General features: G+C 37.2%; 1 protein-coding gene across 2 annotated transcripts; it reads left to right on the top strand.

Moving 5' to 3' along the window:
* Positions 1-848: 848 nt before the first annotated feature.
* Positions 849-20,229, top strand: NSUN3 (NOP2/Sun RNA methyltransferase 3). Of its 2 annotated transcripts, none has more exons than XM_082751695.1 (6): positions 849-953; positions 2,023-2,132; positions 3,480-3,823; positions 5,408-5,562; positions 6,066-6,187; positions 19,593-20,229. In XM_082751695.1, exons 1-6 carry the CDS (start codon positions 861-863, stop codon positions 19,852-19,854), a joined length of 1,086 nt encoding a protein of 361 aa, XP_082607821.1. In that variant the 5' UTR covers positions 849-860; the 3' UTR covers positions 19,855-20,229. The 2 variants fall into 2 exon arrangements, with proteins under 2 accessions (XP_082607821.1, XP_082607822.1); XM_082751696.1 differs by lacking the exon at positions 19,593-20,229 and adding an exon at positions 8,681-8,863.
* Positions 20,230-21,444: the final 1,215 nt, after the last annotated feature.

The raw sequence follows: 21,444 nt of genomic DNA, 5'->3' as shown, positions 1-21,444 counted from the left end.
TTGCAAGGGTGTCTCTTTCAACATTTTTTTATATTTTGTTAGCAAAATTAAATTAAATTAACATATATTTTTTATTGCATGTGTTGTGGGACTTGGAAGAATTATAATTGCAGAGAATGATACTTCTATACCAGTTTTGTCCCATATCTGGTTGCACAATTCCTATATCAAAAACCTTCCTGGTTTCCTTTCACATGTATTATGTAGGTCTATGTGTATGTTTCATCTATTGGCTACTTTCAGGATGCTGACTGAAACATTTCAAATCATCCTTTAAGTTTGATGACGATAATTTGCATGAGGCTTGCATGAATGTTCTTAGTCTTCATTAGTCAGTGCCTGAAACTCAAATATTTATTTATATGACAGCACTCTTGCCTTTACCTTTGCACCCTTTTCCCTTCTGGATTTTAAAGGCCAGCATCAGCACCCAGAAGCTGCCAAGGTAGCCAGTAATAGAAAACCATTTTTGTGCATATTTTTTAATTTTCCAGTGATTTATTAGCAGTAACAGAAGATGAAACTAGAACGGATCTCTGACGTGGTTTGTAGAAGGTGGCTAAGTAGCCGCGTGGTAGTCACAGCGCCTGTAAGTTTGGGCCAGCCGGGAGCACAGGGCTGCAGACAAACTATTAGCAGGGAGGTCTGATGGGGGCTGGCGGCGGCAGCTGCAGCGGCATTTTATAAATTGATTACTCCCAGTCCACCATCACCCTGCATTAAGCCTTCCACTGCAACACCCGAAGCCCTGCTCCCGGGGCGGAGGAGGAGGGCGTTGCGCTCCCTAACCCCACGCTTTCACCACACCGCCGCCCCCTGGCAGGCCCACGGCCTCCCTCTTGCCGGCTCCGGCCCCGGCCATGCGGCTGCCGCCCGCTGCGGCCCGCCTGCTGCCGGCACCGGCACGGCCCGGCCTGTGGCCGCGGCGCGGGGCCGCCCGGCCGCCGGAGCAGGTGAGGCACCGGGCGGGCAGCGGGGCCCCTTCTAGGCCCCTTCCTTGGCGGCCTCCCGCCGGCCCCCGGGCCCGGGAGGCGGCTCCCTTTGCGCTGCCGGCCCCGCCTGCCCGCCGGGGGGTGGCCGCCATGCAGGGCTGCGGGGAGGGCGAAGAGCGGAGAATAAAGCTGGGGGCTGCAACGGGGGGGGCGGGGTGCGTCCTTTTGCTGCCTCCTTGCTTCTGCGGGGCCGTCCGCGGTTAGGTGTGCCCCTTTCCGCTGCTGGGGAGGGCTTTTGGGAGTCTGGGTTTTCTGATTCAGGGACGGCACATACGGAAAGCAGCAGTAGCGATGGTACTAGCTGGGAGTACGGAGCTGCTGCTTGGCCCTGAAAACGAAACTCCCGCAAAATGGAGTGCTTGCACTGGGAGTTCTTCCGAGTTGCACAAGCTTATTGAGAAACCACGAGTTCGCCCTCCCCTGTCAAATGAAACAAATCTTTATAGGTTGAAAAAAAAAAAATAATCACTTGGAGTTCTCTTTCTGAATAGCACAAGCTTATTGAGAAACCACAAGTTCTTCCTCCCTTTCCTTGTGAAATGAAACATGATTTTTTATAGGTTGAAAAAAATTAAGTATAGCTGAAATAATTTTTTTCTTATTCTTGGGATATCTTGCTTATTGCAGTGCTTTGTAACTCTAGCTGACTCACTCAATGATTCAGATGAATTTATTTCTTTTCGTTAAGAACTTCTATATACCTTGGCAGAGGTGATCATGGTTCTAAGGAGCAATCTCTGTAATCATGCTTTGCTTATTTTGCTCCTGATGTATCACAGCCCCAGGACCCACTCTGCTATCTCAGTTGACGTGGAGATGGAGTATTATCATCAAGCTCTGATTGACCTCTTCACGCATAGGGAACGAGAGTGCAACCTAAAATCTGATAGGTTTTGATTGTGTGTGTGATATGACCTTGATATTAGAGCATATGAATATCAGTGAGAAATCGGTTTAAGCTGGAAAAATGTTCTTTTAATAGTTCTAGTGAGAACTTTTTTTTAAAAAAAGACTTTTTCTTTCTCTGAAGGTGGAAAATAAAACAAAAGGGAAACTTCAAAAGCAAATTTGTCAAGTTGTTCTGGATCATTTTGAGAAGCAATACACAGCAGAACTGGGAGATAAGTGGACCAGTGTCAGGTCTGTTCTTTTGGGGAAACGGGGGAGGGAGGAGAGAGGTTCTGTTAGTTTTTAAGTGCTTCATAAAAGAACTTCAAAAAGAGTCATAGACTGTAGCAGCTGTTTCAGTTTATTTGTAGTTTAGAACTATAATAAAAGTGTGGAATAACGGAAGACTAAAAATTTGATATTTTTTTCCTTGATAAAAAGGAAATAGTTTTTTTTATATAGTGATTAAGTTTCTGTTCTATATGCGTATACACTGTAAGGACACTGCCATCTTCTGTGTTTCAGTTTGCTGTTTTGTAAAAGCATGGTACAAAGTAACCCTTTATATCTAACAGCTTAGTTTTTTTCTGTATAGCTTTACAGTAGAGACTTGAGGAGAAATTGACTACTGTCTGTTTATGTGTACAGAAAAACAGTATCAGTTAATTGGGGCCTTGATCACACAGTAGCTAAAGAACTGGCACTGAGAGAATACATGTACATCTCTCCTCTGTTAGGTGGTGCTTGTCACTCATAGGAAAGCCAGCAGAAGAGCCCTTCTGGAGAAGATCATTGCTTAGCTTACATACTTTCCAGCAGGAATGTGAACAAAAGCAGTTGATTTCAAGCTGAAGTGCATGAGGAATGCTTATGTGATCTGTGCCACATTACTTTGAATGGAAAAGCATCTCACATCATCAGAATCTTAGTAACCATGTAATTACTGAGTACCCTCTTGAAATACATAAATAAAATTTACAAAGAAGTTATAAGCATAGATACTTAACATTAGTTTAACTGAATCAACTTTAAAACTCCTAGGTTGGATCAATGCATATTTCTCTTTTAGTCAACAAATATTATTGAGGAGTACTTTGTAGTGATGACTGGAAAAAATACCGAGAAGAATTCAAGTAGAAAATGATGAAAATCCTTGAAGAAAGGTCTGAGAAAGCAAACTGAAATACAAGCAGGCATATTCCTAGATGTAAACACTGCTTTTTGGTTACTTTCAAGGAACATTTATTGGTTTATGTTTTTCTAGCCCAATGATTGTAGAATGTAAATGGAAATTTAGCAAAGAACACTTGTAAAGACTACATTATATAGATGTATCTGTGTGTGTATATATATATGTGTACACATAGATATATGTATAGGTGTGTATATATATGCATAGATGTACATTTTACACTGTTGGCTGGAATGACCACTGCAAAAACACTGTGATTCTTTTTGTTGTGACTTCTGGTAGCTAATTTTGCAGTCATTCTTTGCCCCAGAAAAGTTCCTTATAGTCAGGAAAAGCATTGTGCTTCATATTGGAAAGTTAATTTTATTTGTCGAGTTATTAAATAGCTTTTCCCTTTTCCAACCTAGAGATGTACTTACATGCCCATCGTGCTGGCAGTATGCCATCCTGCTTAACAAATTCAGCCAGTCCGCTGAACTGGAGAATACATTGTGTGTGGAGGGATATCATCCTGCCTTTCAAGGAACTCTGCCTTATCTTCCAAGATCATTGAAGTGTTACATCAGTAGAACCCCTAGGAGATTCCCTGCACAAAAACACCAAACTGGTAAACTGAAAGAATATTATCTGCTGAATGCTGCTTCCGTTTTACCAGTGCTGGCATTAGAGGTGAAAGATGGGGAAGACGTTTTGGATCTCTGTGCTGCACCAGGGGGTAAATCAATAACTATCCTACAGTGTGCCTATCCAGGTAATATATTAAGGTGCTGTTAGTTGATTCTTCGCTCTGTTCCTGGGCTATTTTAGTTGTGTCTGTATTCTGTACAGATTTGGATTGGGGGTGGGAAGAAAAAAAATATATATACATATATATATTCTAATTAGTTCTGTGCCTTTTAGTAGGATTTTTATTAGGTTTCTTTACCTACAAGAGCATGAAATTTAGATATTTATTAGATATTTAAATATCTGTTACTGCATACTGACAGACAAAAGTGTAGTAGCTTTATGTTTTACTTCACTGATTTTCTTATTGTTACTTCTGAAGAAGCTAATTTAACACCTTTGTAGATTTATTGGCCCAGGAAGTTAAGTAATTTGCAATCTTTAAATATTTGTACCTTTTTTTTTTTTTTCTTAACTCCGCTACCTGCCTGGCCAGCACTATGCAAATAGTATAAGTAAATGTAAGTGTACTGATATCAAATGGAACATAAATTAAATGTGCTAGATCTAGGCAGAGGGAAAGAGCTTATGACGAGGAAGTGGTCTAAATCAGCATTTTAAAAGTTCTGTGTCTTGATCTACCTAGATTTAGCAGAAGAAAGCACCAAGATAATCATAGCATGTTAGAAAGCAACAATAAGCATCTGTTCCCAAGTTTATATGTTAAGTTGAGCAGAACTTGTCTCAAAATGTTTATGGCACCTTAGGTTCTTAAGGATGAGAACATTAATTGTAGCCACCTGTAAATGTTGATTACAGCTTGTTCTCATCCCTCTTCTGGAGGAACCAGGTGCTGCTAATGAAGTGAATTGAATAACTTGCCCTTTCAAAAGGTTTTGGGAAAAATAAAAATAAAATTTTTTATCCCACATCTTCTGCAGATATTTGTCTGTTGCTGAGAAAGTAAGGTGCAAGAAAGTTGATTCTGACTATATCTCTGTGAATGCTAAAATATTTCCTATTACGTATGGTAGACAAAACGTATGGGACAAACCATAGGTGGGTGTCCAGAGACTCAAAAAGAGAAACTTTTTTAAAACAGTAAACAGGAATTAAGAGGAAAATGCCTTGCTGGCCTGCGTTGAGGTACAAGCAACAGTTTCTTCAGAAGAGATAACTACTCAGGCTTTGTTTTAAGTGCAACAACAGGCTTTTGTTAAAACACAGCTTAAATTCCAACTCAGTCAGGTATTGGACTGTTCAGTATAGGGTGCAGAAAGCTGAGGCTTTATTTAGTTAAAAGGCAATTAACTTGTAAGAGATACGTACTTATATAAGAACAGTGGTAGAAGGAACATAGAAAAATACTCAGCACTGCTTTGGGATGTGGCTTATGTTTAAAGTTGGTTTTACTGTTGAAGTCTATTGCTACCATAAGTATTTGCTAGTAAATATTTATGGATTGCTCTGTAGGAACATGTTGAAATTTACTAGGGTTTATAAAAATCTAGCAGTGCCATAAAATGTGCAATAGCATAAGCACATAGGGTGTAAAGTCTATGGCTGTCATAGAAAAAAAAAACACAATTTCTGAATTTGTTGTTACTCTTTGTATTCACAAAAAATACAGAGGACTGATTTTAGGATGTTTACTTTTTTTATTTTTAAGGTCAATTTCACTGTAACGAGTATGATGATTTGAGATCAAGATGGTTGAAACAGACAATGGAATCCTTCATCCCGGATCCGCTGGTTAACTTAATAACTGTCTCTAAACTAGATGGTAGACAGATTGGAGATTTTAAGCCTGAATTGTATGACAAGGTAACATTATTTGTTATTAGTAAATGATATTTCTTCCTCCTGATTCTTTTCCTGTGCTGCTTTAATTTTTTTGTTTTTCCAGACTCCAAAAAATATTTCACTTACCAAGGTCATATACAGGATTTTTAAGGCCTCTGAAATCATTTTATGAAGCTTATTGTGCATTTGTTCATGTGTTAGATGATGTTACCCATTTAGTTTTAGTAATGAATTCTGAAGACCTTGTAGCTTCCATGCATGATGTATACTTAAGAATAGGGGATCGAGTGAGAAAGCTGTTCTCCAGGTAGAGGGTAATTTTGGAGCTTTTTTTTTTTCTTCCTCATCAATGACTCCTTATAAACATCTCAAAATAGTAATTAGATCATTGCTTCTCCTAAAATGGAAAATAAAAATGGTGTTTCGGGTGCTTGCAAAAATAAGTTGAGTAGATTTTGGTACAGATAATCACCTTCTGAAAACTGTATAGTAAATTGTCTTATTTGCTCCTATTTGCTGTGCAGGTACTGGTTGATGCTCCTTGTTCAAATGACAGAAGTTGGCTATTCTCTTCTGATACTCAACAAGCTAAGTTTAGGCTAGTACAAAGGAAAGAATTATCTTCTCTACAGTTCCAGCTGCTAAGGTAAGAAGCGCAAAGAAAAGCTTTTAAAGGAGCTTTTCGTAGTTAATGAAAATGTGTTGGGGGGTGAAGGGGAGAGGTGGTCAAGATTTGTTGTGTTTAATATCCAAACCTAGGTTTCACCACATGAAAAAATTTCAAGAATATGTTGTTGCAATTGCTGTTCAGATTAAAAAAAAAAAAAAAAAAAAGTGAATATGGAAATTTGTATGGTATAACATAAATGGTGAGGTCTACATCCCCTACTAATGCACTGTTGCACAATCCCATTAATTCAGTTATTAACATTTATGTCCATTTACAGGTGATTCAGAACAGTCTGATACCATAGCAAAATATTTTTGGTTGACATAGCTAAAATGATTTCAGAACTACTCAGTTGAAGCAGAAACATGCATAGAATGTATAATTTTTTTTTATTTTTTATTTTTTTATTTTTAATCTGTGAAAGTAGTCTATAAACCTGCCAAGCTGGGTACTCATTCTCCAACACCTTTTTTTGTTCTTCGGTTGCAGAATTATCCATTACATTTTTTTTACAGCCTACATGATAACCAAACTGTCAGTCAACGCTGGTTACCAACCATCATTTAGTTCATTAGTTCATACTGCTTCAGAATTTGTTTCTTGCACTGTTTTTATGAAAATTTTGAGTCTACTGTTGCACGTTTTTAAGCATTGCTTGAATTTAATACCCATTTAACTACTTATAGCACAAAGATACTATTAATTGTAACTGATAGGGTAAAAAAGTAAAAGAATAGTGGTTTGGGGCAAGTTGGGGAGGATTGTGTGGTTTTAAGGAACATCTATCCAATACTCCAAATCCAGGTTGTCCAGTATTATGCTTTATAATGATACTAGCCATGGGCTAACTAGCATTTGTGAAGACTTTGAAAATCCTTTTTCCTTGATGAGAAAACCTCTAATGTGACTTCCCAATAATACCTTCTAGACCTGAGTGTTTTTAAGTAAGTAACAGTCATGCCTGAAGTCCATCCCTCAAAGCAAATTGAGGGAAAAATAACATACTACAAAACAACAACAAAAAAGTTTTTATGGAAAGTTCCAATTTACAGCAGTTCCAGATAGTTCTGCATGAGTTCCGGTTGAAAAAGACCTAACAGAAGGGTATGATTTATAGCAGAAATATGAGTATCTTATTGCAGTAATGCATCATGTCACCCATTTCCTTTGAAGAAATCAATCACATTTAAAACACTGACCTGTTTCGGTTTTCTCTTTTCAATATTTGACATATAAAATCCAATTTGTGGGCCCCAACCAAAAGAAAGCATATATCATGCAGTGAAATTTTGGAAATTTGCATAAATCTCTTCAGATTGTAATCCTGAAGTGGAGAACTCATGACAGCAGGAATCTTGTTTTTAAAAAGGAGACGCTCCTGTCAGCCCAAATCAGATTTAATTGAATTATTCCTAAGTCAAGAAGAGAACTTTGCTTCTGTTGAAAGTACACTTTACTATAGCAACAGCAAGAAGAATTGGATTTGTAAGGACAGAATACTTTTTACACGTAAGTTGAAGTAAAAGAATTGTAATTTCTGTTCTGTTGTTCAACATACGTCTGAGTAGTTCTATAGATTGAACAATCTATCGTTACGTGCACTGCATTTTTATTTATTTATATATTATCTTGTAAAATATTTTAAAGCATATAAAATATGTCGTTAGATTCAAGATATAGATATTATAAGCTTTACCCAGTAAAATATTTGGCATACACTTGGTAAATGCCATAGATGTCCACAGGATTTTTATTGTTCCTTCCATCTAATCATTTTAGAATGGATTCCCAAATATCAGTGACATGTCGGATTTGGTGTGAAAGGGAAAAAAGAAATCATAAAATGAGACCAGGAAAGGTTAAATGATTCTTCCAAGTGCATTAGAAGTTTGCAAAACCAGAATTGTAGAATGCTATCCTATTCAAGTCTTTATTTTATGGTCATGGTGCATAATTATAAGTCAAAAATTGACACTGAATGCTGTCTCTGATACCTCCCATTAATATTCAGGAAGGTTGAGACTACACTAATTCTGCTGTACTCCACCTTGTTTGAATCTAGCTCTGGCTTACCTATCCAGGTTACTTGGTGTTTTATGCTCAGGGATTTTTCTTGCCTCAGTTGCTGTTATCTGTAGAACAAAAATAAATATAAAGCTGGATCCCAGCAATTTTGCTGGGAATAGTGAATGAAATGCTGTGTGATTTGAAGATGAAATATAGGGGCCAAGCATTACTTCAGTTTAGCAATAGTAGTGAAGTATAAGGAAGAGAGTAGAAGAAGGAACCCACAAATGAGAATTATGAAATGCGAGAGAATTATGAATTGTCACTTCTATCAAGTGACATTTGGCACAAAATTTGGGATTCTTTTTTAATTATGGAAGCTCTTCACTTGTCATCTTTTTCTGTTTTTGTTTTTTTTTTTGTCATCTTGTGTTTTTTTTTCTGATTATTTTTTTAAAGCAGATCAGCCTTTGGGAGTAGGGGAAGCTGGGGAAATCAGAGAGGAACTGAGGAAAGAAAAAGTATTGTTGCATTATGATATATACTACATGTACTTGGAGACTTCAGGGAATGAAGATCTGAAAGCAACTTTGAAACTGATGTAATGATCTTCCTATGTCAGCCTGAATCAAGTTTGAAATCTAAATGAACAGCATAAAAGCTGAACAGCAGATTTTATAAGCAGCGAGGGCACTACTGATTTGAAGGAAATTGAGATTGTAATGATTGTTAATACCACAACCAAAGCATCCCTGCAGAGTGCTGTAAAACGGGAACACACTGCAAATCTTGTTATTATTTGGGGTGTTCATGCAGAAAACAAATTGCAAAGTAAGGAATGTTCACTTCCTGACACTGAATGCTAGTGCAAAAGGCAGTGATTCCCACGTGTGAATTTACCATTGTTATCGGTTCGTAGATGAAAATTAAACTTGGGGTTAAGGTCGAGTGCATAATAAAGCAATGGTGAAACTGCTACAGATGTAATTATTCCTAGACCAGTAATTGCAGCTGAAAGAAACGGTGTTAGGATTCAGCTGAAAATAAATCCAAACAAGATACAAATTGGAAAAATGCAGGAAAGGCGTTCAGACTACTGTAACTCTTCTGTACACAACATCTCACAGTAATTAAATGGCTGTAATTGGTGTTTAATAGAGTTCTGGTCCAGAGGAGCTGAAACCAACTTTAAGAGATACATTGTGGTTGACTTCCTGTTTTCACCTCTTTTTCTCCTTAGTAGTTAACTAGAAGGGAGATTGTGCGCGCTGGTCTTGCATATTCAAAACCAGCAGGTATGAGGGAATTCTGCGTGCGTGAGAGGTGTAAAGGGCCTTGAATGTTCTGCCCTTTTGATTACTGGTGGCAAATTAGCCATACAAAATGCTCGTTTTTCTATTTGATCTTGAGTCATACGGATTCTTCATTTTCAGAACTCAGAATGAAACACTAAATTTGGGTTGAGAAATCAGGAAAACACTTTATTCTCCCTGGTTAATGAAATGCTTCAATCCCTGTTTTGCATACAAATACTGTGATTTTTAAGGAACTGTGACTGATTCTCTGTAACAGAATGCATCTCCTATTACAAACCTTATGCAACTGGAGTGCAATAGTGAGATAAAAGGAATGTTTCCCTCTAAACAAAGAATTTTTTTTTGTTTTGATTGCCAGTCATAGCATGGTATTTGAAGTTGCTGATCTTTTGCAATAAAAGGTTACCAGAAGTTGTGAGATGTTTTTGCTTGCTTGCTTTATTATTTCCTGCGGAATAGTTCAGGAAGTGGGAGGGTTGCGCACTTGCTTTTACTCAGAAGGGAAAAAAAAAAAAAAAAAAAAAAAAGAAAGAAAGCCTCCACCTAAATATTCTGTACTTATTTTTCTGAATGAAAGGGAACATAAATAATTAATGTCAAATGTAAGTAACCAGGTATTGTGCAAACAGTTTCGTCAAGCTCCCAATCTGTGTTTGCCTTGCTGCTTCAGTCCCAGGCTCCACTGGAGCAGAGATTGCTGATCATGCAGCCAGTTGGTATGGTGGTTTACCAATCTACACACAGGGAAAGGCAAGTGAGATTGACATTTTCCCTTAAGTCATCAGGTAGAATTGGCAACCCAAGTCTCTAAAGGCTAACCTACATGCTAGCAGGCTAGCGTTGTTTTCTCATGCTTAGACCTTTTCAAATTGATCTTACTTAGGAAAAAATAACATAAAACTTTTTGAAAGTTTTGAAAACTTAAGACACAAATAGAGTTTAAGTTGCAAGCTGCTGTATTTTCTCTGAATATGTGGAAATTGGTTTCATAGAATACATATGTTCATAGATTTTCATCATAGATTTTTTTTTACGTAGTGTGTAGTACAAACTGAACTACTCAAAAAATCCCAATATTCTTCGTCTGGTATTCACTGTCACTTCTGTACTTTCACTGAAATGCAGGGTTTTCCTCATGTATTTGAAGAGGAATTACAATGCCTCTATTACACTTCTGATGTGTGTGTGTATGCTGTTAATTGTTTATTTTGTTGTAAAGTGAAGGTTTTTTTTTTATGTACAATTGCGTATTGTCCCAGTATTGCACCAGCATATGGATACCACCATAAGATTTCTGTTTTGATTAAGATAAGAGCGTTTATGGTGCATGGGCATGTAATGATGATATTAAAAAGAATACACTTGTAATTATGTCGTCGTTCTGTCGAAGCAGTGATTTAGTTCAGTTTGTGATTTGCTGATGATGAAAAAAATATCAACCATGAGAGTTCTTGGCAAAGGCAGGGAGAGTCAGTGACTTGTGCCTTGAAAAAGAAATAACTATTGTAGAAGGTGCCCAACTTTATTTAGTGTGAGGCCTCAGAAGGATGGCAAGGCAGAATGTCATCTGGTGGCAGAAGTGGAGGAGAGACCCTTCAGAAACATGGCAGCCTTCTTGCAGAGGGTGCTTGGCTCCTACGTCAGAGCTCTGTGGGTGAAGTTATGGGGTGTTTTGAAATGACCCGAGGGAATTCTGAACGGAGGTACTGGGGTGGGGAGGTAAATCAGGAAAGGAAACGAATGCCTTGTTCTGTGCAAGAGGGAAGAGAAGGCACCTAGGAAAGTGTGGAAAGTCCTGCTGAGGATTGCTTCTCTGCATCATTCTTTGGCTCGTTCCTTGGGATTTTTCCTCCTTTTTCTCTGTAGTTGACCATTTAGTCTACTCATTTTCTGTAATTATCTACTCGATTAGCTCAACTGGGACTTTATTAGAATTGTAACTGTTGGACTGACTGATTTTCTGTGGATTGTGTGGATGGTTCTGTCTTTAACTGTCTTCCATCCTGGAGAAACTGAATAGTTTATGTAGACTGCTGACCCAAGGCTTCATACCAGGTATGCTGTTCAGGGCAGTGTCCTCTCTCTGTGTCTCCTTGCCTTCTGACTGGAAATGATTAGATAGCTGTTGACTGGGCACTAGTGTCCTTTACTTTTTGGTCTAATTGCATATGCCCACACATACAGTGTTCTCTGCTGTTCCCCAAAACACTGTTGGTTATATTGCTGCAGGTACAAGTCATTCTTACGTCTTCCTCTGAAGGTGGTGCCACCAGACAGAAAAGAAGTAGAGATGAATTAAGGAGAGACAGCACATAGGGCAAGAGTGAGGATTCTTAGATTCTGGTCTGGTATTCCAAGGGCTATTTTTCTATTTTATATAAATCGCGGTTAACTAAAGCACTGACATAATCTTTGGAAACTGAATCTGTGTAAGTGCCTGCGTTACCTCACTTGAGAGACACGCAGTCTTTTATGTTAATGCATTTAAGTAGTAAGTAAATTTTTTACCTTCTTTCTATAAGTAACTTAACAGGGAGCTGGGGAATGTCTTTGTTTTAGAATAGGTATTTAGAACAGTTATTTTTTAGACTCATGGTTGGTTTGAATTTCCTCAATAAGAGTGAGTTCTGTGGCTGTTGTTGTGGACCCTGGATGTGGATCTCATCTTCCATTAGAGATATTAAATAGTACCTGATTTTAAGTACTGCCTAGTTCCTTAAGCCTTTTGTGGTGCTCTGTGCATAATTTACCTACCAAGTCCCTTGTGATAGGTTGCAAAATGGTATTTCTGGAATTAATAAGTAAATTAACAAATAAGCTATACCCATTAGCTAGGTAGTTGCCTAGGTAGCTGAGATTGCAGATTTAAATTAAGACACAGATAATTGCTTTAATTCCACCTTCAGTCCTTCCTATATATATGCATGGTTCATAAGCCGTAATGAAAAACACTACTTTTAAAGCTCTGTGGCAAAGTCTGTCATGGGCTTCAAAGGTCTTTTGTTCTCCCTTCCCTAGCTAAGGTGGTTCTGCTTAGGCTGTATATGTTTATCTTTTCTAAATAAAAAGTTGAGGTTGGGAAGAAGAGTGGGTCTCTGGAAGTGTGTAAAATACAAGTTAATTTTGAGATGACTAAAATGACAGAAGGATTGAAATTTTGTTCGGTGTGAAATGCCTCTGGCTATCCAGCTACAACCAGCCTTGCTAAACTGTTAGCAATGCTGTCTGTGTGGAAGAGTGGAAGCAAAATTCTTGGGCGTTTCATTGTCATTTGTGGTTCTTACATCTGGGAACAGAATTGAGCTGACTTGTTGCCCTTAAAAGGTCACAGCAGTTCCAGTATTGCAAGGGATATCCTATATATCTGTGTTAACAGGAAGATTATTCCAGGACTCACCATGCACTGGAGAAGAAAGCTCAATAATGCTAAGCTGAAAGTCCAGTCTTTTTGTCAGAAGAATTCAAAATTGTTTGTTGTAGAAACATTATTTATCAGAATTCTCAGAAGAAAAAAAAAATGACTAAAGCAGAACAGATGCTTTACCTTCAGTTTGCAGACCATATTCCAGTGATGCATTTGGACTCTTGTAAGAGCAAGAAGGAAATAAATGATATCTTTTGTCAATAAAAAGAATAAAATTGAGGATAAAAGCAAAGGTATCTTGAGATGCTCTACTTCTTGAAAAGTTTATAAAAGTTAGCAGGTTTTATTCTGATCAGAGATTATCTTGCATACTGAGCAGAAATACATCCCAGTTGCCAAAAGATGGCAGTATTGAAGTGCTGTATTATTTTTAAATTACCCTAAAATGTATGTAATCTTTTTACTTTAATACTGGAAAAGGTTAAATGAGTAATGTAATTAATGCTGACACTTCCAATGGCACAAAATATATACCCAAGCATAGGAGGAGTGGGCTGGGCATACAGGTGCTAGCTATAGTTTAAAACTCAAGTTTATTGTCTGCCTGTTTTTAAAAGGATGTTTGAGATGCCAAGACTTTTAGAACAACTGAAATGTCAGCCTATCATGTTTAATTTTCTTTAAGCGTGAAAAATCTTTTGGGGTTTTGTCTATCTACATTTTAGTTGCACGTAGAAGTGCTTTGGTTTAAGAGGTGTATGGCTCTAGAGTAGTCTTTTTTTCTGTGAGGTATTAAATAATCATACTGCTTTGTTTTCCCTAATTTATTGTTAGTGTCTTATCCATTCTTAGACTTCAAAGTAAATCTTTTGAAGTAAACTAAATAAAAGTGATTTCGAATAGTCTATTCCTTTCCAAAAAATCTTATCCAGTACTCCTGTAATATGAGGGGTTATAAGAGACTAGTGCATCTTTTGTAGCTCTGACTTCCACAGCTCAATATGTGCTATTGAACTAAATAGACATCCTGAAAATATATAAAGTAAAGTAAAATTTTTATTTTTTTTTTGTAAAAACTAATTTAGAATGAGGAGAGGAGCAATCTACATGTCTTTAACTGTCTTAAAGTACTTCCTGAGTGGGCTGGATACCAACCACCCTCATGTTTGGCTTGTAATTGTGCTTTAGGCTTATGTGCTGGAAAGATTTAAGCATGGATTCAGTTACTATGAAGTGATAATGTCAGTAGGTGAAAGCAAATGTCAAGAAGCATCAAGCACATTTCTACAGAATGATGTGCCAGTTAATATCAGTCTATCCTGCAGTTTTCCAGCTGCTGTAATTGCAAGTTACTGATGATTTTAAAATACCATTACATTTGGGACTATTTGATATCACAGTGACCCTCCTAAATTGTGATACACTGTTATCTCCTAAAGTTACATCCAGTACCTCAGAAGATTTTTTGTTTGTTTGTTTAACATGTATATCTTTTTGTAACAAACATGCATTAGTGCTTGCAGTGCTATCATATAATTACTTCTTTTTGCATACTGTTTTATATTATTTCCTGGCAGAGCTAAACTTGGAGGTCTTGTATTCAGGCCTTGCATGGTGAATAGGACGTGTTAATGGATGGTTTTGCATTTTACCGATTTTTGTCTTTTTTACTCTTCCTTGACTATCATAGAGGTATAATTGGTATAATCTGACAGTATGCAACACAAGCTGAGTTATGCATGCCACATGCTGTCGGTGGTGCTTCCTCTTCAGGGTCTTGATTGCAAGTGCTAAGTGTTTGTCATGTTAGTAAAACAAAATTGGATGTATGGAAAAGTGGGCATATTGTGAACTCCAGGAAAATTTTCCTGTGCTTTTAGTACATGTTCTCATTTTACTCCATGGGAAGCTTGAAACTTTGCAATATTGGTGCCTATAACATGTGAAATTTAGTGTGGCAAATGTATAAACTCAGATTTAAAATTATGAAATTAATTATAACTAGATTTATATTTAAACTTAAGTTTTACTGCTTTAATAAATACAAAGGAGAACATCTGTACTACTAAGAGAAAAATAACTCCAAATTAATCACCTTCAATATATTTTATCTCTAAGCTACACATTTTAATAAAAGAAAGGTGAAAAAAATTATAGTGTCTTTTGCACTAATATCCTTTTAAATCATTCTAGATTTTAAGCTTATTTTCGGAAGCTACAGTGTGCCTTATCACAAGCATGAGATTCTTTATTTAAAGCTCAAATTTTAACTGAAGCAATTGGGGTAATGCCTAATGTAAGAGGAATCACATATGCTTAGATTGTGTGGTCACAGCAGTGGTGTGATGAGTTCTGCTAGATGTTAGTAAATAAAGCTCCGATTCTGACATACCCCTTGAATGAGCTTGTGCCCCCCCCCGTTGATTACAGAAGACGACCAGTTTCTGAAATTTATTTGTACAAACTTTCAAGAATGAATTCTCCCTGATGCCTTGATGACGAGGGGATCAGATCGCCAGAATCTGCTTACCCAGCGCGGTATCACCCTGTGACTTTGAGCCCAACACTTCTTCACTTTGAATTTTGCAGCTCTGTGCTGAAGGTTTTTCAAAAGCCGAGTACAGCTTAATCGGGGATGGCGGTCGGTTGACATTGAGCCACGGAAACAACTGTTGCTGAACTCGACAAGATGGATAGATACATTGATTAACCTTGCAGTGTAAAGTAAACCCTCTTAGTTTTTTAATTTATGACTTAGGTTCGGAGTAAAGATAACTTCTCATTCTCCAGGCTCTTTGGGTAATGGGCTAGTGAAAACTCCCAAACTAAGGAGGCTTGTGGTTAATTATTTTTTTTTGTTGTGAGATTTTTCAGGATATTATTCAGAAGACTGTGTTGTTCCTTCCTCTGACTCACTGCACCAGAGGTTCAGTTGCAGGAGCACAGTGCCTTTGAAAGTACTGGCTAGAATGGTTCTTAATTTATATACGGTAGGAGAAAGATGCTTAGCAAGCGTCTGTGCTTTTCACGTGAGCTACATCTACTTTTTTGGTATTTACCTTTTACCTCTTCCGCAGTAAAAATATTTTCTTGCTTGTATATATTCTCATAGTCTCTGCATTATAAGAAAACAGTTGTCATTATCAACTCTGCGAGTAAAGTTATCAGCTGTACTAAAAGAATATCTTGTGATTTTTCTTTTGCACAACAATCATTTCAGCTAGTTGCCCTTTGATGACTTGGCATTCCTGTATAGATGGAAAGAGGGGAAATTCTATAAAAATGAGATTAAGTTGTTTCTTGGAATACTGTGAAGATTAGCTCCTCTTTGTGCTAGTTTTAGAGAATTTAGCTCTGTTTTCTTTGAGTTCACATAGTTGTTTGCTTTATAAATTTTCTATTACACTGGGGGATAAAAGGCTTTTATGACTTCCAGAACTGGTACGAGTCTAAGGAGGCTTGATCAGTGTGTGGTTCTCCTGCTGGTTTGTTCATCTTTGGAATGAAAAGATTGTATTTGCCGCTTCAACTTTTTCTTTTGTTTATGTATTCAGTTTTGGCTTATGCTTAAACACGGTAGACTCTTTAGGAATGGTTTCACAGTGTTTCAGTATAGTAATTAGGTACCCTATCCATAGTGAAGCCTTAAGATACTGCTGTAGCACAAGTAAAAATGTTAAACTTTCTTTAGGAAGAGTAATTCAACTTGCATCAACAGTTCTTCTCCTTTCTCACAGTAGAAGAAACAATTCTGCCTGTGGCAAAACCCTACATCTCAGTGGTCTCTTCAGTTCTGTTAAGTCTTGGTTATAACGTTCCCTACATATATATATATATAAAATATTATTATTATTATTTTACATGTGAAATTCAGGTATATAATCCAGATGGTACATGAATGAGGAACTGCTTACTCATGAGCTGCGTTCACAACTTACCTGCATTTGTAAAAGTAATGGATGTGTTGGCTTGCTTCAGGACACTGACTGTGACACTTAATGATCTTTGTATTGTTTTGTTCACGTGTTTAAAATTACAGAGTTTCCATTGTGCCCTACCATTTCTCACTTGCAAATAGAAGCAAGTGACACCTGTACTGGGCTGTTCCCTCACAGCATACAGTGTACTGGCACTGAGCATTAGCCCAAAATTCCTGAGATGCTTTACTGCAAAACTGCTCTAAACTAGAAAGTGGCGCTAAAAATCAAGCATTAACAAGATGGTTTTGGAAAGATAGGTTTCAAATGCTGGAGTGAAAGCAAACAGGCAGTCAGCACAAAACATTTAAAAAATGCTTTTGTCTGCCATAAGACAGAATGGAATGTTACTTAGTGAATTTCTTGCAAATATTTTGTCAGACATGCATGCTGTAGCTTCCTACTCTGCTTTATGATAGCTATCTTCAATTTATCTGGGCCCATTTTGGTAGCCAGGCAGAAGCAGCATAAACCCTGCCCTTTTAAGTGATAGCTGTCACCAGGGAAGAGCTGCAAACCAAGGAGGTAACTGGGAAAAAACGGCTTAGGCTCTCTGGTCCAATACTGGTGCTTTTGTTGCCTGCTAAGAAGTATACGTGTGCTGGGATGCATTAGGGGGAGAAGGATGACTACCCAGAGCTGAGCAATTCAAGTGCACGTTGGTAATTGTAGAATTTTAGAAAATAAGATCAGGGTTGGACAAGATGGGATCCAGAGGTCCTTCCCAATGTAAACCGTTCTGTGATTTCATGAAGCAATGCTGGGATGACACGTGCTCTGTTTTACTGTCTCAAGGTGAAGTTGTAAATGTCACCTGTATCAACCTGTGTCTCAAATGTTCTTAAATGCTTTCACAGACTCAAAAGCTACTCGAAGTCTGAGATAAGCTTGCTATTTTGTGATAGCTTTATCTAATTTTGGAAGTCCATTAGACCCAGGTAAATTGAAAATATTCAGACCTTCAAAGTCCTTTGTAACCTGTTCTTTACCTTTAACAAGATGAACTTGAACTGCTCTATCACTTATGCTTAATGTGCTAACCATCTGCTTGCTCCATCTTTTTATTGACCTGTTACAACAAAGGCATTAAACACTGATTTTTTTTTATTTTTTTTTTTTAGCATCATCTGTTAAGAGAGATCTGTTACCTTATGCTAAGTAAAATTGGAGTAGTGCAGACACCAGTAAATTATGTATTTGGCTTGTTGATTAACCTAGCCAAGACTAATTGAAGAAATGAGCAAGAGTTGCATACTCTCCCCAGGGAAAGAGATTGGGTGTAACACAGGCGTTTTCACCTGGGAAGGTGAACAGAGTTGTATTATCTCTGTATGCAACAGTCATTTGTCCTGGTGTGTCTGTATTATTTTGGACAGGATTTCCAGATTTGCTTTGATCCTGCTTGTGATAAGGCTCTTCTTTATTGATTCTTTTCCTGAAAAGGCACAATCTTGTCATAAAGGACTTGCTTTTTCCCCTTCCTTTTTTTTTTTCCTTTGCTTTCTCAACTGTTTCCATTCTGATATCATGCTTAGCAGCTCCTCAGCATGTCTCTGGAGGAACTGCTGTTTCAATATCATTCCGTTTATTCATCTGGGCTTGGAATCAGGCTCACTGCTTTTTGGGTCTGCTCACCTGATTCAGGAGCTGGGGTTTTTCTTTTCTATGTAGTAGGGTTGAGGGGGGGGGAGTATGTTTAGTGGGTGTGGGCTTTTTTATTTTTTTTTGGTCAGTACAGTGGTCTCAATAATATCTACCCATCTGTGATTTGAAGAATACTCTGGTGATCCAAGATTTTTTTTTCTTTTCTTTTTTTTTTTTTTTTTACTTTTAATTTGCTAGTAGTGAATATGGATTGCTTATCTCATTTTCCTTATTCACACAGGCAATATTCTCTCTCTCTGAAAAGGACCTTGGGGATCTGTTTTAATGGAAAGTAAACAGACTGTTTAAACTCAGTTTCAGTGGGAAAGTAAAAACAAAAAACCAAAACCCACCTCTCTTCTGTCCACCAGTTGTCAAATAGTCTTGAAGCTTTCAAGAAAACATGAAATCTTAAACCACTTTTTTCAAAATTTGTCAACGGTTTAATAAATGAAGGGTACACAAACAGATGAAACGATGCTATAAATTGTATTTCCTTAGGAAATCATATTGAAAAGTAGTGACTCAGTGAACCCCCCAGTCCTGTTATACGCTAAATAAGTTGCTGAAATTGCAAAAATGATTGTACAATTAATTACAGACAAGTAATTAGTCCAGGCTATTACTACAACTGTGCATTCTGCAGTTTGTTCACACAAGGAGCCAGCTAAGTATCTAACTAGTACTTTTGATGTGGTGTTCACCCATTTTGTATGCACAGTTGCAGCATTTTCACAGTAGTGCTGTGCATATAAATGTTTCAAAGTATATTCTGTGACTCTGAATGGATGCTGCTATCTACTTGTCATTCTCATATTAAAAAAATACCCTTAGTTAACTTGAGAATACATTAATAAATGAGAAAGCAAAACTGTGTTGCAGATTGTTTCCTGAACTGTCAGTTATATTCTGTTAAGACTGTTTCATTATGTTATTTTTTTTAATATTTATACCTATTTGTCAATCTAGATGTAAAAGTCTTGCACCTTTCTCTCTTCACCCCCAGCCCCTTCTTTGAGCATGTCACTTCATATATTGAATTATGTTTTGTTTTTTTTTTTCATTATTTGCAGGTCTGCTATTAAAGCATTGCGTCCTGGTGGATCGTTGGTCTATTCTACTTGCACTCTCTCGAAGGCAGAAAACAGCGATGTAATAAATCTCATTCTAAAATCCTGCACTAATGTAATGCCTGTAGATATAAGTGAAATGGCCAAAGCTGTTTCCCAGGAATTCACTTTTCTCAGTGATACACAACAGCATGAACTTCTGGTTCTGCCGGAGAAAGGGAAAGCCTGGGGCCCAATGTATGTAGCTAAATTAAAGAAAATATAGTCCGTGTGATGCCTGTTAGTTTCATTTATAAGCGGATAAAATGATGTCTATTCCTGATATACTCTGTGTATGTGTACACACGTCCAAGTCAACTGAATTTAGAGCCTTGCAATTTTGTATATGCTGCTCCCTAATAAAATGGAAGCTAAAAATTTAGATTAGCTAGAAATACAGAGTGTCTTCTAATGTGGACTTGGGGGCTTCTGTGAAGTCCTTTTGAAGTCAAGAACACTTTGTGTTATTTTCAAGGTGATGCTCGGGATGGGATTTACATTCCAGAGTAGAAGCCTGTGTGGTGTTTTTTGCACTTTTTAAAAAAATTACTTCTAATTGTTTGGTTTAAATACAGCTTATTTTAAAATAAATATTTTGAATGATGCCTCCTTCTGAAGTCTTGGAAATCCTGCGTTCATTCTCAAATGCTTCTAGAAATCTATGTTCCTGTAAGAGCTGATTTGTATGCAGAGTCTGTCACCTTAAGCTCTGACTATTCCAAGCACTGGCAAAATAGGTTTCACATTTGCTGGGTTGTTTACTGGTTAAAAACTGTCTTATGTTTACAGTTGCAAAGGTCAGCAGCTATATCAACACTGGCTTTTTTTGGTTCTGTATTTTTGAGCTTACAAAATATGAATTGAAAGAGTAAATTTTGTTTAAAAGTCCTTAAAACAGTAGGTTTAGATGTGTTTAGTTTTGATATCAGTTTGTGGCATAATGCAGTACATACAGCAGGCTATGAAGCATATAGAACCAGAATGATTAATAATTACAATACTGGTACAGCATTCAGTGAGTTTTGTTACATAATTACAGTTTTAATGAGCAAAACAGATGATGTGAAGTGATTTATCCACCAAGTTAAGAAATGTTATGTGAATTTGTGATGTCACATCTGTGGTATGTAAAGAAAGAGGAGTCCCAGTGTACTAATGTTGCTCTTGGGTTCCCTCAATCCTACTACACAGTACTATGGATAAATACAGCTTTATAGGCGTATATGTAGGTAATAAATATGTATATATATAAATATAACTGTATAGGTATATCTATTAGGTTGACTCACTGTATTGAAGCAGAATGGAGCTGGTTTGTGCCACTCCTAGCATGGAGATTAATTAATGAGGAGTCCTCCTAATTGAAGCTTACAGTAATTGCTTTTAAGGAATATGGTTTTAAAGAGTGCAAGTTTTTCATATGTGCCACTCATCTACCAGAAGTGTGTGTGTGACTGTACACTTAAATATTTCATATATTTTGCATATGTATTTCTGTGTTTATTATCTACTTAGTAAGGTTTTCACAATCAAAAACATGATTTACTAATGCAGATTTAATTTTTTTTTCAGAATACAAAAGGGCATCAACTTGTAAATATTGGTAAATAAGCAAATAATTATTGATCCTGCACCTCATTAACAAAGGCAGAAAAAGAATCAGGCACTGATTGTGCGAGGTCTTCTGTCAGAAGCTCCGTGTAAGCACATTGTAAATGCAGTATTTCTACATTAGTTTCTCTGGTAATTCTGTTGGTGTAAGCTTAAAAATACTTGTTACAACTGTGACTAAACTGCCTCTTGTCTCTGGAAAAAT

Source organism: Aythya marila (assembly GCF_965140915.1).
Source record: "Aythya marila genome assembly, chromosome: 1".
NCBI lineage: Eukaryota > Metazoa > Chordata > Aves > Anseriformes > Anatidae > Aythya > Aythya marila.
This window is presented reverse-complemented; position numbering and strand designations above follow the sequence as displayed.

What these genes read in the sequence shown, in the direction of transcription:
- NSUN3 (XM_082751695.1), top strand. Translation starts at nt 861, where the DNA reads ATGCGGCTGCCGCCCGCTGCGGCCCGCCTGCTGCCGGCACCGGCACGG. An exon ending in CCGCCCGGCCGCCGGAGCAG is followed by an intron (nt 954 to 2,022) that starts GTGAGGCACCGG and finishes CTTTCTCTGAAG; the next exon opens with GTGGAAAATAAAACAAAAGG. An exon ending in AGCCTGAATTGTATGACAAG is followed by an intron (nt 5,563 to 6,065) that starts GTAACATTATTT and finishes TTTGCTGTGCAG; the next exon opens with GTACTGGTTGATGCTCCTTG.